The sequence below is a fragment of the Ammodytes marinus genome (genome assembly GCF_949987685.1).
Source record: "Ammodytes marinus genome assembly, chromosome: 15".
Taxonomy (NCBI): Eukaryota; Metazoa; Chordata; class Actinopteri; order Uranoscopiformes; family Ammodytidae; genus Ammodytes; species Ammodytes marinus.
Window position 1 is genome coordinate 11,376,604 of NC_137219.1, and position 23,539 is coordinate 11,400,142.

At 42.1% G+C, this 23,539-nt stretch overlaps 1 protein-coding gene across 1 annotated transcript in view; it reads left to right on the forward strand.

The window, feature by feature from the left end:
- pacrg (PARK2 co-regulated) overlaps nt 1–23,539 on the forward strand; it is a gene marked incomplete at both ends in the record, with an annotated part of 165,259 nt that overhangs the window by 62,581 nt on the left and 79,139 nt on the right. The window contains 2 exons of the mRNA XM_080042251.1: nt 9,822–9,993; nt 17,838–17,987. Coding sequence (XP_079898377.1) covers nt 9,822–9,993; nt 17,838–17,987 — 322 coding nt within the window. The remainder of the gene's footprint in view (nt 1–9,821; nt 9,994–17,837; nt 17,988–23,539) is intronic.

The following is a 23,539-nucleotide window of genomic DNA, read 5'->3' on the forward strand; positions in this document are numbered from 1 at the left end:
CGAGGGGAGAGCGGTAACAAATGTAGCAATAGCTGATAAGCTGACTGTGTCTCTTGCTCCTGCTTGTTGTTGTGCTCCCTGCAGACCCCCACAGCCAGATAACAAATCCATCCTATCAATCAAACCCATCAATGGCTGGCTGCAGATTAGAGACAGTGATTTTGGGGCTGATTGGAGGGGAAATGCTGATTACACCTCCCTCTCTCTCTCTGACTTGATTACACTCTGCCCGTGTGTTGTCAAGCTCGGCTGCTTAGCCGTAATCACTGGGAGCTAAGAAGAGCAGAGGCCGTCATGGCTCCTGAATAGACAGGACATGGAACGCTATCGCACCGATAGCCGGCAAGCTGTGACCTTGTGGGCCATTGCTAGCCCACTGTAAAAAGGCGTGTATCTCACACCATGTCAGAGCATCTGTGCATGCTAACATGTGCAGACATGAACACAATACATCAAGATAAGGCGAACTCCAGCGAGGAAGCCTTTGGTCACCTTTTCCTTCTATCACAGTGGCTGAGGGTCCCATGCTGGAATGAACACACACACACACACACACACACGCACACACGCGCACACACACACACACACACACACACACACACACACACACACACACACACACACACACACACACACACACAGCGAGCGGAGGCCCTAATCTTAGCTTTATTTAGCGGCCTCACCTTTAAAACCGTAGCGGATTCCAGACAGTCTGTTTATTCTCACCCACTTCAACTTATTTTAATATTATATTCCTGCATCCCTCTACCCCTTCACCAATCTGCTCAGCCCCCTCCTTCACTTCACTCAGCTTTTCTTTCAATCACTGCTGCCACAGTGGCCTGCAGAAGTCTGAGATTGTCACTTTGAGTGAACTGTGCAGGAGCCTGTCCATGCCATATGCAAGAAAAAACTGCAGGGTGAACAAATTAGTTTCCAAATGACTCTCCACAGGCAAGATTGAAATGCATATGGGAAATTAATTGGTTTTACTTGCTTGCTTGTTTATTGAAGAATAATTGTGATGGGGTTTTTCAGTGGGAGCACAGGAACGACTTGAGTGTTGAATTCCTTGTTCCTAATAGGAAGCTACAGAAACACAATTGTAAAAACAAAACAGATAATGATTTTGATTAAGACAGTTTAGATAAATAAATGACATGTCATACATAAAATAGCCTGCTGCAGCATCATCAGGCCTCTTTAAAACGTCTTGCTAAATACTCATGACATGAGGGGACTTTTCTGAAGCATCCTGAAACACTAATTGTTTGTTGACTTAAAATAATGATTCTATTCAGATTTTTTTATTTTTATAACGGGGACCTCTACTGCAGTTTTTCTTCACCTTTAAAAGTAACTTTAACAACTGTCTACAGGGTCACTGTTTCAATTACGTTGGCTAATGTTTGTTACCCTAGTAACGCCCTCCTCCTTTTAATCTAATTTAATATGACTGTGTGCCTCAATAGAACTCTTTTCATCTCAGAGTGTGTGCATGTGACAGAGAGAGAGAGAGAGAGAGAGAGAGAGAGAGAGAGAGAGAGAGCTAAGTTTACATAAAATTCATAACTCTCTGTGTCCTGCTTTTGAACTATCTTTGAAGACCCAAAATTGTTTCATCCGGCTTGTGTTAGGTATCATTTCAATTGACACCATGCACTCTTCTACCAGTGCTTTGCGTTGAGCATACTTGCATGCTTGTTAGATGGAAACAGCTGTCAGGGGAGATAGCGAGAGTGGCTCACTCCTCTACTCTCCCCCACTTATCGTTTGCCTATTCCAGTCTTGCTCCTCTTATTGTGACCTCCAAGAAAGTCAAAATATTCAGTTCTTTTTTCTCTTTTTATCTCTGTTTTTCTTTTCTGTCTCGTATTCACAGTGGGTGCACACACATGGTGACTGATTTTTTGGAAATGCTGTGACCAGAGGTGTGATGTACACCTGTGGCCCAGTGGAAATACAGGGGGGATTAGGTTGAATACATTATTAGTATGTGTTGTGTTTGAGAGGTTCTACTGTTTAATGCTTTTCTCAAAGGGACATTGAAATCTGTGTGCAGCTGTGTAAATCAGCCACAAAGGCGGTTTTCTGGGTTAGTTGCCTTCAGCTAACAATAAATAGAAACATAAGAGAATGAAGTCCAGGACTAATTTTGCTGCCATTATGTTAATTAAGTTAATGAGGAGCTGTCATAATGAGTTAACGTCTTCTTGAAGAACATTGTAGAAAATAGATCAGTGATATTTTAAGAGTTAGTAGCAATCTGCAGTCAAGTCGACACATCCAGTAGCTGTCATGTTTGAGGCTGTGGAGAACTCAACAACCCCAACAGACAGTCTTAATGTTTACATGCATACACTCTATACATCAATTCCTAACATCATTACTAACAATTTGCAGACAAACATTGAAACTTGAATCCACTTCATATTTTCCACAAATTGTCTTGAAATCAGAACTGAATTACTTGCTTGTCTGTCTGCACTTTTTTTTTTGCATTTTTTTACTCCACTGACATCATACCATTATTTCTCAACTTGGTCCATTCCGCAAATGGAATATTGAGATCCACAAAGTTGATGAAGTGTTCACAGTAATTTGTGCTTCTACTTATTGAATTAGTTCATGGAGTGCTTTGTTTACAGTCATTTAATTGCCTTGGACCTCACACTATGAAAATTATAGCAAATATTGCAGTTTATCATTTAGTCTTACTGTTCCATCCTAAATATTATTATTTTTAAATGTTTTATTTAATTAAAACATTTTAAATACTTTTTATTTGAATACATCCTCATTATGTATTTTAATGAAGCATTCTTGCATTGCAGCACTGTATGATCCGCAAATCTAGAATACAATGTCCACCGATGGAGTTTTAGAAAATGACAGGAGCAACAACATCTTGCGCCATGAAGTCGAGATCAAGCAGGTGACTGAGAGGAATTCTGTTGTTTGTACTGTTATTTTTAGTGCTCGCTGGTTCATGTCATGTGTGCCTCTTGCGTCCCCCATGACATATAGCCCTTTCAATGGGTACATCTCTTTCCTAAGAGTGAATATCCTCTCGATGCATGCCACACTGTACACATGCATTCCCTTTTGGTCGTCCATAATGCATTTTCAGCAGAACTAATGGATGTTTGTTTGGCCATAGTGACTGTGTGATGCATGACTCATCGTGAGAGTGGCACCAATGGGAAGCCTGTTTCTCCCTTTAAAGCTGAAATAATTGACAGCCACTCACCTGCCAGCTCATCTAAATACAGATACCTGTACTTGTGTTTACAGAAAGCTGAATCCAGGTCAACTCATTATGGCCTCGTCCATTAAAATAGCTTCATTGTCAACCAGCTGGCATACCGCCTGTTTTTTTTCTGAATGATCTATGAGAGATGCTTTTTGGAAGGCAACAAAGGTTATAAGAAAAGGCTGGACGACAACATTTGCCAGCGGTAAAACTGTAGTTATAGCTTCATCAGATCCTTAAATTCGATGTATTTCTGACTTGAAACAAGGATGACCTCCAGTCACACCTCCATAACTCTTGTCATGTTGTTAGTCAGGAGGTGGAGGATGAGGGAGAAATTAATACATAGTACTATAATCCATAGCATACCAGGGTCTTTTAAAAGAGATGAACAAAGTTTTACCAACTGACATCCAAACGCATGCAAGCACACACACACACACACACACACACACACACACACACACACACACACAAACAAACACACACACACACACAAACACACAAACACATACACACACACACATCCGAAGGCTATCACTGCTGGCAATACACCACAGGCTAAAAGCCAAGTGCGGTTTTTATGTAATGGGAAAGTTCAACTTGTTGCTTCGAATCATATTGGACATAGTCCACAGCAATTACCTCAGGAGCAGACTGAAAAATACATTCTATCCTCATTTTTCTCTGTCCTTTTCACACTGTTATCCTGCTGTTTGGCTTCTGCGTAATTCTGCCCTTAGCTTTCTCAACCTAGATGACTCACACCGCCCTAGCAAACCAACTCCAAAAGCTAATCGTACACACGCCGAAGCTGTACACGGAGAAATATCTAAAGTGTTCATATACACAAATCTAACCTCCCACACATGTATTCACACACATACCCCCACACCCAATCACATCCAGCTATTGTGTATTTAAGGTGGCAACCTGCTGTTTTCATTCCTCCCGGTCTCCTGTGCCTGTCAGGAGCCTCTGCTACTGTTGTTTAATGAGCCCAGGCTCTCCACAGGCTTGCTCCTAGTTTAGTCCTATTCTGTTGCCGTGTGTCTGCTGTTGCCGTGCTGACCAGAGGAGACATGCAGGTCTGTGTCCCTGGGCTAATTGCTGCTACTTGGCTGATAGTCTTCCCGTGCTCCACTCTCATTGACTCCCTGGACTCCAGGGGGATTCCCACAGGCACCCAAAGACAAACAAACCTGGGCGGACAATCAATAACGGATGCAAGAGTTACAGCTCAGCACAGCCACTGATTAAGATTCCCTGGGACCGTGTGATTGTGTGTGTGTGTGTGTGTGTGTGTGTGTGTGTGTGTGCGTGTGTGTGTGTGTGTGTGTGTGTGTGTGTGTGTGTGTGCGTGTTCGTGTGCAAGTAAAAACGTGACTGTCCCCCACTGCTGATTGGAATCCACTGCTGATTCGGCCGAAACCTAAAGTGCGTGTTTTTGTGATTTTTGATTAAGAGCCTCACAGATTCAGAGGCATCTTCACAAACACACCACAGTAATGCTCCCAGGTAATTATTCCCACAACACCTCAGGTTCATAACAGTGTAGGTGAAATCGTGTCTCGCACCGAAATGTGAGACCTGATAATCTACTGACAAAGTCTCTGAGCTGTTATCAGAAAGCTAATGACATCGCTCTCCTTTTTTTTATATAATGTGTCTTTATATTAGTAAGGATTTTTTTCATATTGGTGCAAGAACCACATCACAAAATTGACAAATAATACTCACTCATGTTATTAAACGGCTATTTAAACTCCTATCAATAACACAAAACACACACACACACACACAACAGTACATGCACAAGTATACTCAAATCGTGCATGAAAGGAAGTAGTATACGAATGTTATTCTGTTTTCAGAATAACATTCTGAAAACTTAACCTAATGTAATCTTAACCTAATGTTACAATGTTAATTTGAATTCTTCTTAAACCTCTTATTTAGTTTCAGCATTAAAACAAAGGGAAAAAAGAAAGAAGTTCCAAAAAGCAGCAAACAGCACCATGTGTTTATGCAGGGTTTTTCCTGGCTCAGAATGGGCCTTTGGGGGGTCAGTACGCGACCAACTTTTTTCGCGACTATGTGCAACAGTAAAGGCAAACGGTTTGTGTATTTTAAGAGGGGTGTGGGGTTGGGAGAGGGGTGTTTCTGTCCAGCTAAAGAGCATTTCAGTCAGCCTGTCAATCACTGCGTAACCATGGAGCTCACTGACACTTATGAAATCACAATAAACAACCTGTAGATATGAAGTCAAAATACTAATAATGACTAGGCCTACCTATTTAATACTTTAATTGTTTCTAATTGATCTAAACCATGAAAATTGCAAGAAGGTAGGGCTGCTCGATTATGAAAAAATCATTATCATGATTATTTTGAGTAATCACATTGTGTTATCACGATTATTAAAGACAGTTAATCATTGATTTAAGAACATTATGCATTTATTATACTTTTAACAAGGTTTTTTTCTAATAACACCATGACTTGAACTGAAAACAGGGAGAATAGAAATAGGCTAAATAAGTGAAACATATTTTTAATAATTGAATAAAATAAATATGTCAAAATAAAAATAACCAGTTGTAAATGGTGTTGATAGGGCACGTCTTTTGATAGCATTAAATGTAAGGGCATGATTTATTTACAGTCATATGAAAAAGTTTGGGAACCCCTCTCAGCCGGCATTATAATTGACTCTGCTTTCACACAAAAAAGATAAAAGTGGTATGTCTTTAATTTACCAGGAACAGCTAAGTACTGGGATGTTTTCCAAACAAAGATTTTTTGAAAAGCAGTATTTGGTTTTATGAAATTAAATAAAATGTGAAAAACTGGCTGTGCAAAAATATGGGAACCCTTGTGGTCTTGCTGATTTTAATGCATGTAACAGCATGTAAAACTGAGGACTTTAAACACAAAATTGGTTGGATTATGTTGTTAAGCCTTGAACCTCATATAAAGGTCTGTTTAATCATGATAAAAGGTATTTTAGGTGCCTAAATGCAAGTTCCACTTCTCTTTGACTCTCTGCAGAAGTGAGACAGAATGCGATCATCAAAACAGCTCCCAAAAGATCTTAAAAACAAAGATTATTCATTGTCATGGTTTAGGGGAAGGCTACAAGAAGCTTTCCCAAAGGTTTCAATTGTCAATTTCTACTGTAAGGAACGTTGTCAGGGAATGGAAGGACACAGGCACAGTTGCAGTTAAACCCAGGTCTAGCAGACCAAGAAAAGTACAAGAGCGGCATATGCGGCGGATTGTGAGAATGGTTGCACACAACCCAAAGATCACCTCCAAAGACCTGCAAGAACATCTGGCTGCAGATTGTGTATCTGTACATGGTTCTACAATTCAGTGCAATTTGCACCAAAACATCTGTATGGCCCGGTGATGAGAAGGAAGCCCTTTCTGCGCCCACGCCACAGATACAGTTGCATGGAGTTTACAAAAGCTCATTTAGACAAGCCAGCTTCATATTGGAAGAAAATGCTTTGGACTGATGAGACAAAAATGAAGTTATTTGGTCTTTATAAAAAGCAGATGTTTTGGTGCAAATTGCGCTGAATTGTTGAACGATGTACAGATACACAATCTGCAGCCAGATGTTCTTGCAGGTCTTTGGAGGTGATCTGTGGGTTGTGTGCAACCATTCTCACAATCCTCCACCTATCCCGCTCCTGTTTTTTTCTTGGTCTGCCATGCCTGGGTTTAACTGCCACTATGCCTGTGTCCTTCCATTTCCTGACAACGTTCCCTACAGTCGAAATTGACAATTGAAACCTTTGGGAAAGCTTCTTGTAGCCTTCCCCTAAACCATGACAATGAACAATCTTTGTTTTTCAGATCTTTTGGGAGCTGTTTTGATGATCCCATTCTGTCTCACTTCAGCAGAGAGTCAAAGAGAAGTGCAACTTGCATTTAGGCACCTAAAATACATTTTCTCATGATTAAACAGACATTTCTATGAGGTTCAAGGCTTAACAACATAATCCAACCAACTTTGTGTTTAAAGTCATCAGTTTTACATGCTGTTACAGGCATTAAAATCAACAAAACCACAAGGGTTCCTATATTTTTGCACAGCCAGTTTTTCACATTTTATTTTATTTCATACAACCAAATACTGCTTTTCAAAAAATCTTTGTTTGGAAAACATCCCAGTACTTAGCTGTTCCTGGTAAATTAAAGACATACCACTTTTATCTTTTTTTTGTGAAAGCAGAGTCAATTATAATGCCGGCTGAGAGGGGTTCCCAAACTTTTTCATATGACTGTATGTCAGGGAGCAGGGTGGATAGGCAGTTGCATTGTAGTGTTGACGGTTGTGGTGACTCAGTTGTGGTGGTAGGAGTCAAGGAGCACCTCCTGTGTTTTTATTCATTGATTACTTGGTCATAGACCACTATGATTCGACTTAAAGTGAATAAACAAATTGGTCTAGAGGTACAGATCAGGTCGTATATGCCTTTTTTTCTCTCTCTCTGTCTCTTTCTCTCTCGTGTCCGCGCGTGACATATCTTGCACATTATTTTAGTTTGTTGTGAGTCTGAAGTGTTTTCAGACAACACAATTAGTTTTACCTTTATTCTCGTCATCTAGAAGTTTTTCAAAACACCCGGCAATGCGCAACATCTCCCTCCTCTCTGGACCAGCCGATAGCTAAAGTGAGGGAGGGGCCGAGCGAGCGCACGGCTCAGCTGAAAGGGTTCGCTGCATTTAAAAGCCTGCATGCCCCGGCGTGCGGAACAATGATAGCTTAATAACGATTATTTTGTTTTCATGATTGAGGGAAGCCGTAATAGTAATCGAAAATGAAATTCAAGTTATTGCCCAGCCCCTCAAGAAGGATGACTTAAATTGGGCTGAATTTGGAGAGGTTTTAAATAGCTATATTTATTCTCAATCTTTATAATTTTGGCGCTCCTGATTTTCCTTTGGCGCTGGATAAATCCGCTTTGGCGCGCGCCAAAACTTTCTCTATGCAGGAAAAACCCTGTTCATGTGTTCCATCCACTGCCATTGGCTGGCGAACAATGCCATGCATGTTGTAGTCTCATCTTGCTTCTCCCGTCTCACCCTCTCCTCCCCTCCTCTTCCGGGCTTGTGTTTGCTTTTGTTCTCGTCTCCAGCCCGCCTGACTCACAATGATGATCTTGACCAAGCGCAGGGAAAGGTCAAGGTTGGCCGGCAAATTGCCTCAAAGCAATCAGCCTTGTCTCTTTGCGCTAACAGTTTCAGCTCTCTGTCTCTGTCGCCATCTTGCCATCGCTCTATCTTTTTCTCTCTCTCTCCTTCTCTGTATTTACCCAGAGGAGGGGGAGGGGGAGGGGGGATAAGAGGGGTTGTTTCAAGTAAGATTGGTAGCAGGAGTGTTGGTCTTCTCTGCTTTGAAGTCTCTGCTCTAACCGGTGGCTGAGCGAGGGCTGGTGTCTTGAAAGCACCGAGCATCGCTGCCTGGGTGACATTTCAGCAAGGGGCCAATGTGACCCAGCGTGGGGCTCGTGTTAATATGTAGGCCTATACGTGTGTGTCTGTGTGTGTGTGGACAGTGAGTGAGTGTGTCCTTATTGCTTCAGCTGTCCTCAAGGACTGCTGGCTGCTGGCGGCTGTTTGCCTCCACACCAGAGGGATTAGCTTTTCTTTACATGAAAAACAGAATCCCCCATTCAAACTCTAACCCCTGGTTTAACAATAGTGCCATTGGGATGCAGCGCTACAGCTGACACCCCTGTTATAAACACACACTCGGTAACTAGATCCAGTGCACAATGATATTGTTGTATTTTGGAACACACATGTGATTGTGCACACACAAGGCTCAAGGACAGCTTTGTTTGGGTCAGCTGTTGTGCCCCGGCCTAACTCTGATGGCTTCACACACATGAAAGGATTGACTTTCATGTGTCACACAATACCCACACACTTAAGCCAAACTACTTCAAAGCCTGTAACTGGACGAATGTCTTCATCAAGCACCAGAGCGTGTGTGTGTGTGTGTGTGTGTGTGTGTGCGTGTGTGTGGGTGTGCCTTCCTGTCTGTCCAGTAAACGGTGTAAACAGGTGTTAACATGTCAGCCCACAAGATGCCACATGCCGCTGTGTCATGATCTCCTGAACAGCTGTCCCCTCACCATTGTGTGTGTGGGTGAGCGTGAGTGCATGAGCATGTCTATACGTATTTATAAATGGCTGCAAGAGGAGCTCCAGACATAGATATTGTGCAAAAGCCAAGGACAAACAAATACAAAGGGCAGAGAATGAAGGGGAGCTTTATGGCCATAACCACTTTGTTTGAAATGTGTCCCTCACTGTGTGCATTTTTGTATGTGTGTGTATGCACTGGTGCAGGTGTGAATATGAGTGTCAGTAAAAGTCAGGCCTAATCCCCGCTGCTGGCTAATGTCTCCTTAAACAGCCTTATGCTCAAACAAATGCCCTTGAACAAAGGACGCCCCCCCCCCTCTCTCTCTCTCTCTCTGTCGACCTCTCTGGATTAAAGGAGCAGTTAATAAAGCCTTTCATGTTGATGTAATATGTCTATCCGCAGGTGGAGATTGAGAAGCTGGACTACCACCACTACCTGCCTCTGTTCTTTGATGGCTTATGTGAGACTGTTCATCCGTACGAGTTCTTCGCCCGCCAGGGAGTCCATGACATGCTAGAGCACGGAGGCCCCAAGATCCAGCCCGTCATACCCCAGCTCATCATCCCCATCAAGAGTAAGTCCTTTGGGGGGAGGGTGGTTTGCACACAACACAGCTCCTTTCCCAAGTCACCCTGTGTGTGTGTGTGTGTGTGTGTGTGTGTGTGTGTGTGTGTGTGTGTGTGTGTGTGTGTGTGTGTGGATGGCATTCCCCCTTTACCATGTTCCCCTGCCACTGATGGTCAAATGTGGAGACTAAAGCAATTCCTTTCAAACGCTGGTATTGTAGGCAGCTTTATTTTGTTAATACATGTGTTACACATCGCTCTATATTCATACAGCAATTACTATAGCGTATGTGGTTCATAACACAGGTCTCTCAGTCACTCCGCTCTCTGCAGTAATCGGCGGAGAACCTTTTTCTGGTATCCCACAACCTTTTATCCAATCAGGAGAGAGAACACTACTAAGAGGCGGGTCTCTCTGCCTGTGAACGCACACATAGCTGAATGTTAACCCGGCTAAAATGGCGGAGCAGGTCAAATCCTTCCCAATGTTTGTTTTATAGGTTTTTATCTTACTTACGGATATGTGGACATAGGGAAGAGGGAGGTGACTGCTAAGATATCCCTATTTGGTTGCAATTTTCACCGCCTAAAAATACAGCAACTATTCCCTACTCTGGTATTCATTGGCATTATTATTATTTTATAAACCACACTATAAGTAAATATTATTATTATTTTATGAGTGATTGGCAGCCAACTAATCTTCTCAGTTAGTTTAAAGCTCACATATTATGCACTTTGCTGTCAATTTTATATGGTCTAAGTAGTCCCTAATACTTATTTTTTTAAATGTTTGCTGAAAAACCCGTTCAGATCATTTATTGTAGCAAGCCTCTATACCCTGACGTTCCTCTGGTCTCCGGATGACCTATATTGGTGTCTGCTGCCTGTGATCTGGCTGGCCCCTCCCACCTCTCTGCCGGGCCCCCCTCCCACCGTCTCTGCCGTGCTTACGTGAAACTAGAGAGACACTGCGTGACTGCGAACACAGTGTTTACCCGGAGCGAAGCCATACTTTGACATAACAGTTTGACATGACCTGACATGATTAAAACCAGTGAAAACAGTAGCCTCACATTTGGTTTCTACAGGAATAACTTCCCACCCTTCGTGGTGTTAAAAACGAGGCATTATTAAATTGCAGTGGGAAAGCCAAGTTAGTGTAATAGAAGCAAACGTTGGGTGCTACATCCGAAGCTACATGTGCGCTAACGGCTAAAAGTAACACTCAGACGATTTAAAACCAGTGAAAACAGTAGCCTCACATTTGGTTTCTACAGGAATAACTTCCCACCCTTTGTGGTGTTAACAACGAGGCATTATTAAACTGCAGTGGGAAAGCCAAGTTAGTGTAATAGAAGCAAGCGTTGGGTGCTACTCCCGAAGCTACATGCTACACTAGGTAAATAACAAACAACCATTGAGGAGATTCCTTTTAGTTTCACCGATGGAATTACTACACAAGTAGTTCCCTAAGCCTTGTCTTGTTATAAACGCGGCATTATTAAGACTGCTGTGATTAAGATACATTTGTGGATTATGAGCAGAATGCTTCTGTGTTGGTTTATGCAACACTCTGCATGGTTTGCTGTACTATGGGCATCTTGTCGCTTAGCGGGGAAAACAACATGGCTGTCGCTCGGAAAATTTTCCAGAGGATATCGGGGTCGTGGACCAATAAGAAATGGGGGGAGGGGAGTTATCATAAAACACTGCACGGTGGAAGTTTCTGGTTACTAATGTGGGGGGGAAGCATGGACATATAAAGAAAATATGGGGATGTGGCTGTGCAGTTTATGACATCATAAACCGCGAGAATTCTGACTCGAGTATATTGGGGGGGAGGGGTGGGGGTTTCAGAAAGGGGGAGAGTGAGAAAAGGAGAGATTGTTATTTTTTTGATATTTTGGCAGTCTCTAGGCACACCGTGGACCCATGGATATGTTAGAACACATTTAAAAAGTGCATTTAGCATAATATGTGACCTTTAACCGCAGCCTCACTAAATATTTTGCATTCCATCATTTCATTATTTACCATTTGGATGACAGCATCATTACATTTTGATTTGCTATTTGCCAATCCAAGACAAATCCCAAGTCTAGAAAACATTGCAAGATGCTAACAGTGTAACAATATTCAGCTTTAAATAAATCCGGGGCTAATTACACACACAGAGGCTAGGCACAAATTAAACTAAATGCCTAGTATAGTTGGTAGGAAACCAGTTAGATATCTTAACATGACAAGTTTCATTAAAAAAAATATTGTTATTTATTATTTTCTCAAAATGTACCTCGCTCGAAAATACACTGAAATAACTGTATTATCAACATTAAATTACATTATTAATCAATATTAATATCCATAAGGTATATATCTTTGATGCATTAACGCATTTTGTAATAATTACAATGCTTTTCTCGAACCTCTTTCAGAAAATATTGGAGGCTGCGCAACCAAAATAGGACAACACGCTTAACCAGGAATAGACTCACCTGTCTCACACACTTGTGCTACAAGGGATTCTAACATTACCAAACAACCAGTACTGCAACAAGTCCTAATTTGGTTTTGCAGTCATACTGTTCCTATTATTACATTAACCCTCAGGGCGAAGTGTCCTTGTTCCCGCCTTTGCCAGAAGAAGTTGGCTCTAAAAGTATGCCTGATAATCTGCCACGTGCAATGTGGTGACATGCTACATTTAGCTGTGTCATGGTGTTGGGCCTCCTTACCTTTCCGGGCCTGACGCACTTACTTGCACACACACACACACACACACACACACACACACACACACACACACACACACACACACACACACACACACACACACACACACACACACACACACACACACACACACACACACACACACACACACAGATAGGGGTGGGCGGAAAGGTCGTGTCTCAGGGCGGAATGGTCTTCAAAAAATAGACAGTGTTTACAGTGATGGGGACAGGAGCGTTTTCCTGTGTGACTGTGAAGTTACAGGAATGCAGAATGTGGTTTTCGCTGGAAAATTTTAGCACACATGCAAATACACACAGTCTCTCTCAGGCACAGGAGCACACACACACACACACACACACACACACACACACACACACACACACACACACACACACACACACATACATACACACACAGGAGCACACACACACACACACACACTGCCTTTTGTTTGGCAGTGCTGCCAAGTGAAGTGTCAGTTTCAAAGTGGGAGCCTTTAAGTGGCGCCTAGTGAGCCTGGGATAGTGTTCATGTCATGGGCAGTTGGCTGGCAGTGTGTGTACGTGTGTGTGAAGTGTGTTCCTTGTGTATGTGCGGGTGCTTGAGGTCTTTGGAGGCAGAGGGGCATAACACCCAACACTAGGCAGGGAGACGCACAGACAGTGACAGGCTGACCCTGGAACAAAAGGCTGCTTGCATACAATACAATGCACGGAGCAAACACGGCAAGGTATTCCACATCTTACAGGGTCACTGTAGTTTTCTGGGTGTGACTGTATTTTTTGAAATATTCACCCATCCATCCATTTTCTATACTGTCTATCCGAGGTAGAGGAATTGTGGTTTTAACAGGGCCAGCAGGGTAGCCCAGATGTCCCTACAGCGCCCGCATTACTGCAGATTTAATGCAGTCATGCATTAACTTAATGCAGAAAGAATACAGATAAAACTCTCAATTTGGGCGTATAAGAACGTAATGCCCCCCTGTACTCCAGCACCTCCAACAGATGACCTTTTGAACAAAACATTTTCTTGTCCACTTAATTTTCCAAATAATGGAATAGGCAATGATTAAGTTAAATAAAATTCAGGTTTAGATTCAATTGGTTTCATGCCATACACAGTGCTATGTTTTTTACATGTTTTTTTTTAATATATTTGGACAGCCCAATGCACATTTTGCCTTAACCAAGAGGCACCCACTTTACACACAAATTGTTAATATGCACAAAGTGGCTGTGCCGTTATCTAACTTTGACAGTAGTTTATAAATTCAAACCCCTCAGCAGTTTTGGTGATTTGCCTGCAGGAGGCCAGACCAAAGGTGATGGCTTGGCTCCTCGTGAAAAAAAAACACACACTTTGCACAGATAATGGAATTTTAAATGGCTGCTCCTTATTAACTTCTAGGTTTATTAAAAATCAGGCCTGTTTCGCCATTCGCGAGGCAAAGCCGCCAGTCCGTGTCTCTGTTGCAGATTAATTACTTTTCTATGGAGCAAGGAGGAAGAAGGGATGGCGACAAGAGGAATAAAGTAGAAAGCCGTCTGCGGTCTAGAATGGCAAGATATATATTTTTCTCTTGTGACGTTAATACATCTTCAATGTGGCTGGCTCTTATCTGCAGAGCGACTGAGTCACGTCAGGCCCTGGTGAATTCTGATGATGACTGCAGGTCACCCAGTGAGAATACACAATGAAGAAGGCTCTGGCTGACTTTATACTCCAAGGCCCTGTCCTCTGGCTTAAAGACTGAACTCTTCGCCCTATGTTAGACAGGCTATTACAAAAAACAATAAGACACTTTTACAGTTATGTTAGAAGGTGATTTTTGCAAGTAACCACTTATAAAGAAAATAAGCTGAATGTGCAGAAAGAATATGGCAATTAATTTTATTTGAAGTCAAAGTTAAGTAAAGGACAAATAAGGCCCTGTTCATCTCAACAGTACCATGGTGACTTAAGGAGAAATGTTACTGAAATGCTGTGGTTTGGGTTTTCTCTGGCTTCCTTAAATAGGGCATAGGATTCAAGGCCATGTCTCCATTGAGCCTCCGCTGATTGGCATAACATTTGCTCAGCTTCGAAACCAAAATGTGACTTTCATTACGGGAAAATCCTCGGTTACGCCTCTGCACGGGAACATCTTCTTCTGATCTTAAAAGTATATTTATACAATCCGCCCGCTAAACTCTCCGACGTACCACCCTACCTCTGACACTTCACAGGAAACGGAACACAAGGTCACCATTGTTTTTATTTTTCCACAATGCGGAATATGAAACCGGTCCTAGCATGAATAGATTATTACTTTATTCAGATTTGTCCTAACACAGGTTTTATACCAGCATTAATATATCAGGCCCCTCGGCTGCCTCCTCCCCCCGCTCTTTAAAAAAAAATGTCCCCCTCTTCCCTTTTTTCTTTTTCAGCTAGACAAGAGTGCCGATGAATAATTGAACAGTCCCGCGGTCCAAATGTCACAGTAGGGAAAATTGTTTGCGCAGGCTGGTAATTAGAATTTCATTGTTTGTTATGTAGGTTTGAAATTCCTGTCATTCCCCATTCCACCTTATCTTGGTGATGGCAGATATCTCTGCCCTTGTCTATCCGGGAAGACACTTAGGCAGAGATGGAGAGATGGTATTTAAGCACAATACTTTCGCTCATTCAGCATCATCTCCACTGTTGGTCCTCTGTGTGTGTAGGCCTCACACAAAAAAACATACACACATACACTCACTGACAGAGACAAAGACATTCCTTATGCAAACTTGACATCCACTCAAATGGATAAAAAACAATGGACCCTTTTTCAACTGGTCATTTACTCACATGGCTTACACAAAAGTGCATGAATGCAATGAGTGTAAAATGTTTAAGCCTCTTGTTGTTTATACTACTGTCCTACATTCTATAACTTCATTCATACAGTGTGTTTTGTTGCTGCAGTGTTCGTGACGGAGCCTGACATTTTGTCTCAAGGCTTTTAATGTGTTTGTGTGCGTGTGGGTATGTGTGTAATGTGCATGGACACGTTCATTTGTGTGTGTGTGTGTGTGTGTGTGTGTGTGTGTGTGTGTGTGTGTGTGTGTCAATGTGTCAATGTGTCACTGTTATGTGTTCCAATTGTATGTGAATGCGCTTGTGACTGCTTAGTATTTGCATATGAGCTGTTATATCACCGGCGGTAGATGATGCAGTTTGCTTTTTCTCTGGGTGCTCTAACTGTCATACACAATATTTTAGCATTCTTGCTCTCTCACCCTCTGAGTCAGTCCTCTCCCTGACTCTTTCAATATGGTGATATGGGAACTGTCATGGACAATTGTACATCTTACTGATACTGCTTGCTTATGGGTTTGGTACAAAACCGTTATTTTTTTATCAGTTCCATTGATTGAGGAATTGCACAAATCACAGTCTACATATATTTGTCTATTCTATTCTATTAGGTCTTATTTTATATTCTATTATATACACATTATTATATTGTATCACTATATTTTAACTTTTCACTATTTAGGTTTTCTGTCTTGGATTGTATTTTTTTTACTTGCGTACTTTTCTTTATACATGTGTATGTTGCATTGATGAATAGAACCTGCAAACTAAGAATTTCATTGACAACGACTGCTTCAGTAATTGTTGTGTATTTGACAATAAAATAACTTAGAACTATTAGTGTAAAATCAGCATTGCTTTATTATTCTTTGTAATGAAACCATTTCTTTTCTGGCAGTAATGTCTTTAGCACTGTGAACTCTTTATCTAAAGCTTTGGTACGATGTAACAACTATTCTTTAAATGACAAAATGTTTGTTTTTAATGATGTTTGGTATATTCCCTAGATAATAATAATAATTGAATTTTTCTCCCAGACTGTGCTATTGATGTTTTATCATATAAAACGGTTGCAAATGATCTCATCAGTGCCATGCAGATGTTACATTTCCTGGGCATTTGTAGATACCCAAAGTTGAGGTACTGGAATCGGTATTTGGAGACTAAAAGATCTGTGAATAATTTTACCTTTTTTTTCTGTGAGAATTAATCTGACCACCCCTCTTGCTCTTTCTCTTGACACATGTCAAGAGAAAATGAGAGAAAAGAAGGATTGAAAGAGGGAGAGAAGATTTTGTTTATGTTTGCAATTTATTGACACTATTCAAGCACTGTCAGCGAGACCTGTTTGGATGGACCTCATCTTTTCCAGGTTTTAATGAATTGGTAAAACCTTTTTGTTGTTGTAGGTTTTTACTTGAAAAAAATGGATGCTGCAATTGATTCCATTACCATCCTCTTTTTGTGAATATAGTCAATAAATGTTGAATGTTTAATGTATCATAAATGGATTTTTTTTTCTAACTTGGCGTATGCGTTATGTTATTAAATGGTCTGCACAAAAGGAATTACCACCACTCATGCACAAGCTCGCTAACTACAAGAGCAACACATAAAACAGGAGAACAAAGAACTACAAAAATATGTCAGTCTTGGTTGCTAATCACAGTTATTTTCTAACCCTTTGCCCTCTACCTGTCACATCTATTTTGCTCTACTTCCGACATTTTGTCTTTCATTTTTTCTCTCTCTCTCTCTGTGTATTCGTCTCTCTTGATCTCCCTAGCCCTCCATCTCTCCCACCATCATTCCCTTTTGTTCTCTATCAGTGGGAGATGGAGTTAAGTGCAGCTGTAGGCCAAATAGCCCAGTGATTGGCTCTCACTTACTCCGGCCTCCCCAGTGCATTTGAAATCACTGATTGCAGACAAGCCAGTCTAAATCAAAGCCCCGGCCATAAAGGAAATGCTTTCAAGGGAAAGGGAGTTTGTGTGTGTGTGTGGTGGGGCTTCAGAATGTATGTGTTTTTTGGCTGTGTGTGTCTGCTAAGCCTGCTCTTACGTACCATATAAGTTGCAGTTGTCAGGATCACTCTATCTACTGTAACTCCACCTGCCTCCCAACAAACAACCTGTACATCTAGTTTACTCCCCCAGAAGCTGCTTTAAAAGACTCACTGACCAACATTAGTCCTTGCAGCCTTTAGCATCTATAGCTTTGAGTTGATTCCTTGATTCCTGACCTTTCTGCAATGTCCCACACTCCACAGATGCCCTGAACACGAGGAACCGACAGGTGATCTGCACCACACTGAAGGTCCTGCAACATCTGGTGATTTCTGGAGACATGGTGGGCGAAGCTCTGGTGCCCTACTACAGACAGATCCTCCCCATTCTCAACATCTTCAAGAATATGAACAGTAAGTCCCAGCCGGCCATGCTAAAATGGTTAAGTGTTACTCCGTGCACAGATTGTGTTGATGGTGTGTCAGCATTACGTGTCGCTTGCACTTTTGTGGAACAGTCATTGTGTTACTAAGCACGCCTCTTTGTGTTATAAATCATTTCCCTGTGCTAGTCATACGGATGCTTCGTCAGTGGGCTGAAGTGAATTTTTTTTTAAGTTTATTAGCCTGGGAAAGGAGGTGACAGCTATTCAAGTGTATAGTCTGTTGCTGCCTCTGTCAAGGCTGTGGTTAGGTTAAACCAGGTGATTCCACCCTGCTTTGTGGGAAATTCTATGCAAAATGTTATGTGTTGCATTTAGTAACTGTGAGTCTTGAAGATTCCAGTCAGAAAGCATCTGTTTTTCCACACATTTTTTTCCTCTTTGGAACCCACTGTATGCTCCTGTCCTCAAATCCTTTTTCCCTTTTCCTCTGTGCACGTAAACATCTACTTGACAGAGAAGCACCATTTTGTCCTCTCTGCTGTCAGTCAGGCTGCATTGTGTGGGGCTGTGGAGGAGACTTTGTCCTTGCTCGCTCTGAAAAGCCTCTACCTGGATGACACCAGGACCTGGGGAGATTGGCATCAAATAGGCAGGGCTCTTTGTGTGGCCGTGTCAAAGCACTTAGCATTGGTGTGACATGATGTGGGCCCATTGACGGCATAAAAGGCAACGGCCAGCTCCCAAACACAGCTCACCCAACACAGTCAGTAGAATGTGGAGAGTCACATTGTGAATCAATCATTCAAACACAGGCTTTTAACAGGAGAAAACACAAGGCTTTAGTCTCTTAATCAATATCCAATTTGAATCTCTTGTCTCTTTAATTCGCCTACATTATCTGTCAGTATTTGCTGAGGTTAAAAAAAAAAGAGGAAAGTGTGAGCCGATAGAGATAGCGGGGAAAGACAAAGGATGGAGAAGAAAAGCCTGCCTTATTAGCGCACGGCCATATGCAAATCTCCTCTGTAAATTAGCTGTCAAATCAATCCCCTAAACCCAGTTTGAAGCGTGGGTTTCTCTGCCACGGCGTAGGCTCAGCAGTTGGCCGGTGAACCCCACCAGGAATAGTTTTACCTCTGCTGGCTAGTTACCTTGCCGGCCGGCCTGTCTACCTGCCTGCCCCCTTGTCTGCCGTCCTCTGGTGGGCATCGATTAAACCTGAGCCAACCTCTCAACCTGGCAGGCGTCCCTGCTATTGACCTCTCCCAGAGAGACCATTCTGGGACCAGAGAGAGGGGTTCAATACAGCTGCCGAAGCACTGGAGCCAATCTGCTAAACATGGACGCTGCTTCCTGTTCTGCACTTTGCTGGCATTTAGTAGACTACCAAATTAAAGTAAATAAGTATGCACATTTTAAGTATCTGGGCGATATGACCTCAAATCAATATGCGCCATGGACATGCTATGCAGAATTGTTGGGCCTTTAGGGGCGTTGTTCACACTAAGTTGCTGGGCGCTTTTTTTATTTATTTTTTTTATACATTTTCGATGAATTTCCCAACCCTCGGTCATAGATAGATAGTATATCTCCTAGTCTTAATTTTTTTCTTCCCATCTTTTCATTCCTTTTTTCTTCATCACCCACTCCCTGCTTAGACTTCAAATGCAACAAGAAAACGCTTGTCTTCTGGGGACAAAACACTGTGTAAACCAGAACTCTGTTCTTTCTCTGTTAAGGTAGTTGTTCTGTGACTCTTTCTCTATCTGTGTGTCTTTGTCTCTGTCTCTGTCTTATGTTGCTTGTTTGTATCAAAGCTTTCATTGAAGTCCATCCATTATCTATTACTGCTTGTATACACCTCCAGCTCCGTCCCACGCTCAGTCTGGCCCGTCTCAAGCGGAGCCAGCACACTGCCTGCAGCAGACAGGAACCATCATTGTGTCTAATACATTAGAAGACACAGAACACTGTCTAGTAGTGTGTGGTAACATCTCCACTTGGCTCTCCCACACTGTAACTCACAGAGCTCGCATGGCATCCCTCTTATCTGCTGAACCACAAGCAGGCCACTGTCCACTATGTGCCAATTGCATATATGTGTGTGTGTGTGTGTGTGTGTGTGTGTGTGTGTGTGTGTGTGTGTGTGTGTGTGTGTGTGTGTAAATGTGCGCACATCTGTCATGAATAGATCTGTTGTGTTCCATAGACAGCTGTCGACTTCAGTGTGGGTGAAGGCCCCAGCTTTCTGTCTCTGTCCGTCTTTGTTCACTGTTGTTAAGGTCTGCCAGCCTCGGGCACAGCGTGCTCTACTAGACTACATGCCCACACATACGCGCAGACACACACACACACACCAAACACATACTGTATACTGTATATATAAAATCACATGTTGTCCCATTTGAGGCTACACAACCTGACACTGTCCCCTGTTCCCCAGTTGTTGAAGCTGTGAATCAATAGGCTGACAGCCACTGCTGCAGCATCAGGGCTGAACTGAGATATCACCAGCATCTCATCATGGGACAGATCCCCCAGGCTGTGTTCACACACACTCCCGCTGTGTCGCTCCCACTCTGAGACAGGGTTGTGACCTGTTAAATTGGTCTGTGTACAGGCCTTGTCTGGGCCATTTTTCTAGGGGTCAGAGCTGGAACTTAACAGCCGTCTTCAAAATGGACCCTGGGGTGTCTTTTCATTCAGACAGTGCCCTGGACCTCTGACTAGGAGAGCACACTTATGATCCACATGCTCAGCCTCTCTGGAATCCAGGCCTCTGAAGAAGGAACAGCTCCATTGTTCGTTAAGAAAAAAAAAAGCCTTATTAACTCCCGGTTGCCGGCTGCCATTCTTGCCGATGTCACAGTAATGCTTCATTTGATGAGCAATCACACAGAACCACCATCCTGTGTGTATGCCTTTGTCTCCTGAATCAGCTCCCTCAGCTTTTGTTTGTTTTGTGCCTTTTTTGCGTGTCAGCTGTGTTTGTGTACGTGCATGTGTGTTTATGCGTATGCAGGGGACAGTGTTGACAGTAGTGTAGGTATTCCTCCAATGCGATTTGCATGGCCCTCTTGTTTGCTTGCTGTGATGAATCTTATCCCTAATGAAATGCAACAACGTTATGAGGGAGGGATGTGCTCCCTCATCCAGCAAATGCCTCTTCTGAGCGCAAAGGAAGGGGACTCATCCACTGTATGTCATTTGGGGAAGAAAAAAAAAGAGTGTGTGGACTTTGAAAGGCAGCAGAAGACACTACACAAAGACATATTTTGGGGTCTTCCATAGGAATCTTACGAGTGCAAATACAGACACTACCCCTCGTTTTGAATATAGCACCTTTAATAAAATTAAAATAAACATTACATGCCATAAGTAATAATTTTATTGCTGAAGTTTACTGCGGTGCAATTTGTTGTTCTACAAAGGACTACATGAGGGGATGTTTTTCATCTCCGGCCTCCACGTGGCTGTACATTGTGTCTGAATGTAGTTGTTTGCCTGGAGGACTCTTCTGGTATTTATTTGAGTCTGCATTGTAGCAGCATTTTTGTTGTTGTCCTGATGATTTTCTCTGCTTATCTATATAATAAGGTGTAGGTCCTTTAACTCCTATTCATCACTGACAAACACACAAACCCCCCCCCCCCACACACACACACACATACACTCACAAACACACACACATACACTCACAAACACACACACACACACACACACACACACACACACATACTCGTTTAACCTACACCGTGGGGTCAGTGGACAAAACGGTGTCTCCTGGGGACCACCCTTTCTAAAGGAGATACAGACATGGTTTCAAGTCCCAATTTTTTTATTTTATTTTAGATTTCCATTTATGACTTGAAATTTAAATTTTTCTAATTTCTAATTTTTCAATCATTTCATAAGAAATTTACCATCACGATGGGGACCTGAGGGTTGGTGCCGGGCTGTAGCGTGTTACTCAGCAGTAACTTGTTACATTAGGACTTTAAATAAAATACAAATATAAATAGATTAGAATGGGCTCAGTATTTGGGATGTGTGGAAATATATATTCGCATTTAAATTGTTGAGGAGACATTTCCTTCACCAGGAAGCTGCCTCCACATATTCTGGATGAGCAACAAGCAGAATAGAATATATCTAATATATAGATGTATTTTAACGTGGTCTAATGTTTATATTTAAAAAAACTAAAAAAAACGTCATAAATATTATGGAGAACAACAAGGATGAAAAAACACTGGAGCTGCTTAAAATCGAACAGTTGCAACAGATGAGATGCAAACTAGCTTTAGCAGCTCAGCACAGCCACCCACTCCAGGACAGAGCACCAGCTGGGCCTCCACACATCAACAGTCCATTAGCCCGACCTCTGCCCGTGCTGGAACCACCAGGGCCACCGGTTAGAGTATACATTAGAATTTCAACTAATATAGTGGGAAAATTTTGATTTTGCAAGATGACATTTTTCTGAGCCATTCATTGAGGAAATAATGTAATTTGCTGTGAGAAAGGAACATGATTTGGAATTAGAGGTTACAAAAACAACCTCTGCTTACTTTGTTAAATTCTGTAGTACAGTGTAAACAGCTACTATTAGTAGTTCACACGCAACTAAACTATCCAGTATAAAAACACCATAGGCTGAGTTATAGACTTAGTTATACAAACCAGCTATCCAAATGTTTAATGAAAAGTCTGTCACACATTTGTTTTTGCCTGCATGAAAATATTTAATATAAAAATGGTCAGTTTAACAAGCTTTTTAAAACTTTTTTTTTGTTCATGTATAAAATAAATTAAATAAAATAAAGTGCAAAGTTGGGATACAACTGCCGTTACAAAAAAAAAAAAAAAGATTGCATACAATTGCTACAATTCACACAGGCTCACCGGCTTACAGCAGTTCAATTTCTTGTTAACACATATAACTAATCACAGTCAATCACATGGCAGCAACTCAATGCATTTAGGCATGTAGACCCGGACAGGACAACTCTTTTAAGTCTATACCCAGGGGCAGGGCTGTACAGTGCGACAGTTTTGATCGCATTTGCTACTGAAATTGATCACGTGCGATGATGAATACAATTCCACTAGCACTAGTGCGACAGCTTGCTAATGAGCAGATGATGTCTGTCTGAGACACAGAGGAGTGCTGCACAACACTGCTTACAGGGCTCTACATTAACACTCTCCAAATTCGGGTAAATGTAGACTTTGGCAAGTAAGTTATTGAGTCCACCCTCCACTTTGGCTGGTGAAAGATGTGAGCTCGGGACCTGTGCTTTTGCGGCGATTAATACACTTCACCAACGGTAATTACCGGAAGGAGACGGCACACAGTTAAGTTAGTGCGTGTGCAAACAGAACATTTCCTGTGCGCCTTCACATTAAAAGCCTGTTACTAGCCAAACGTGAGTTGACTTTTATTTTGAAGCCGGTAAGAACAAGAAGTTAGCGCTTCACAGCCCTGCAGTGCGCTAGCTTGAAAATCAACTGCTTCAGCTGCAGAGAGCAGTAAACAGTAGTCTTTTTAAACAACGTTTGAAATAACTGATAAGCCAC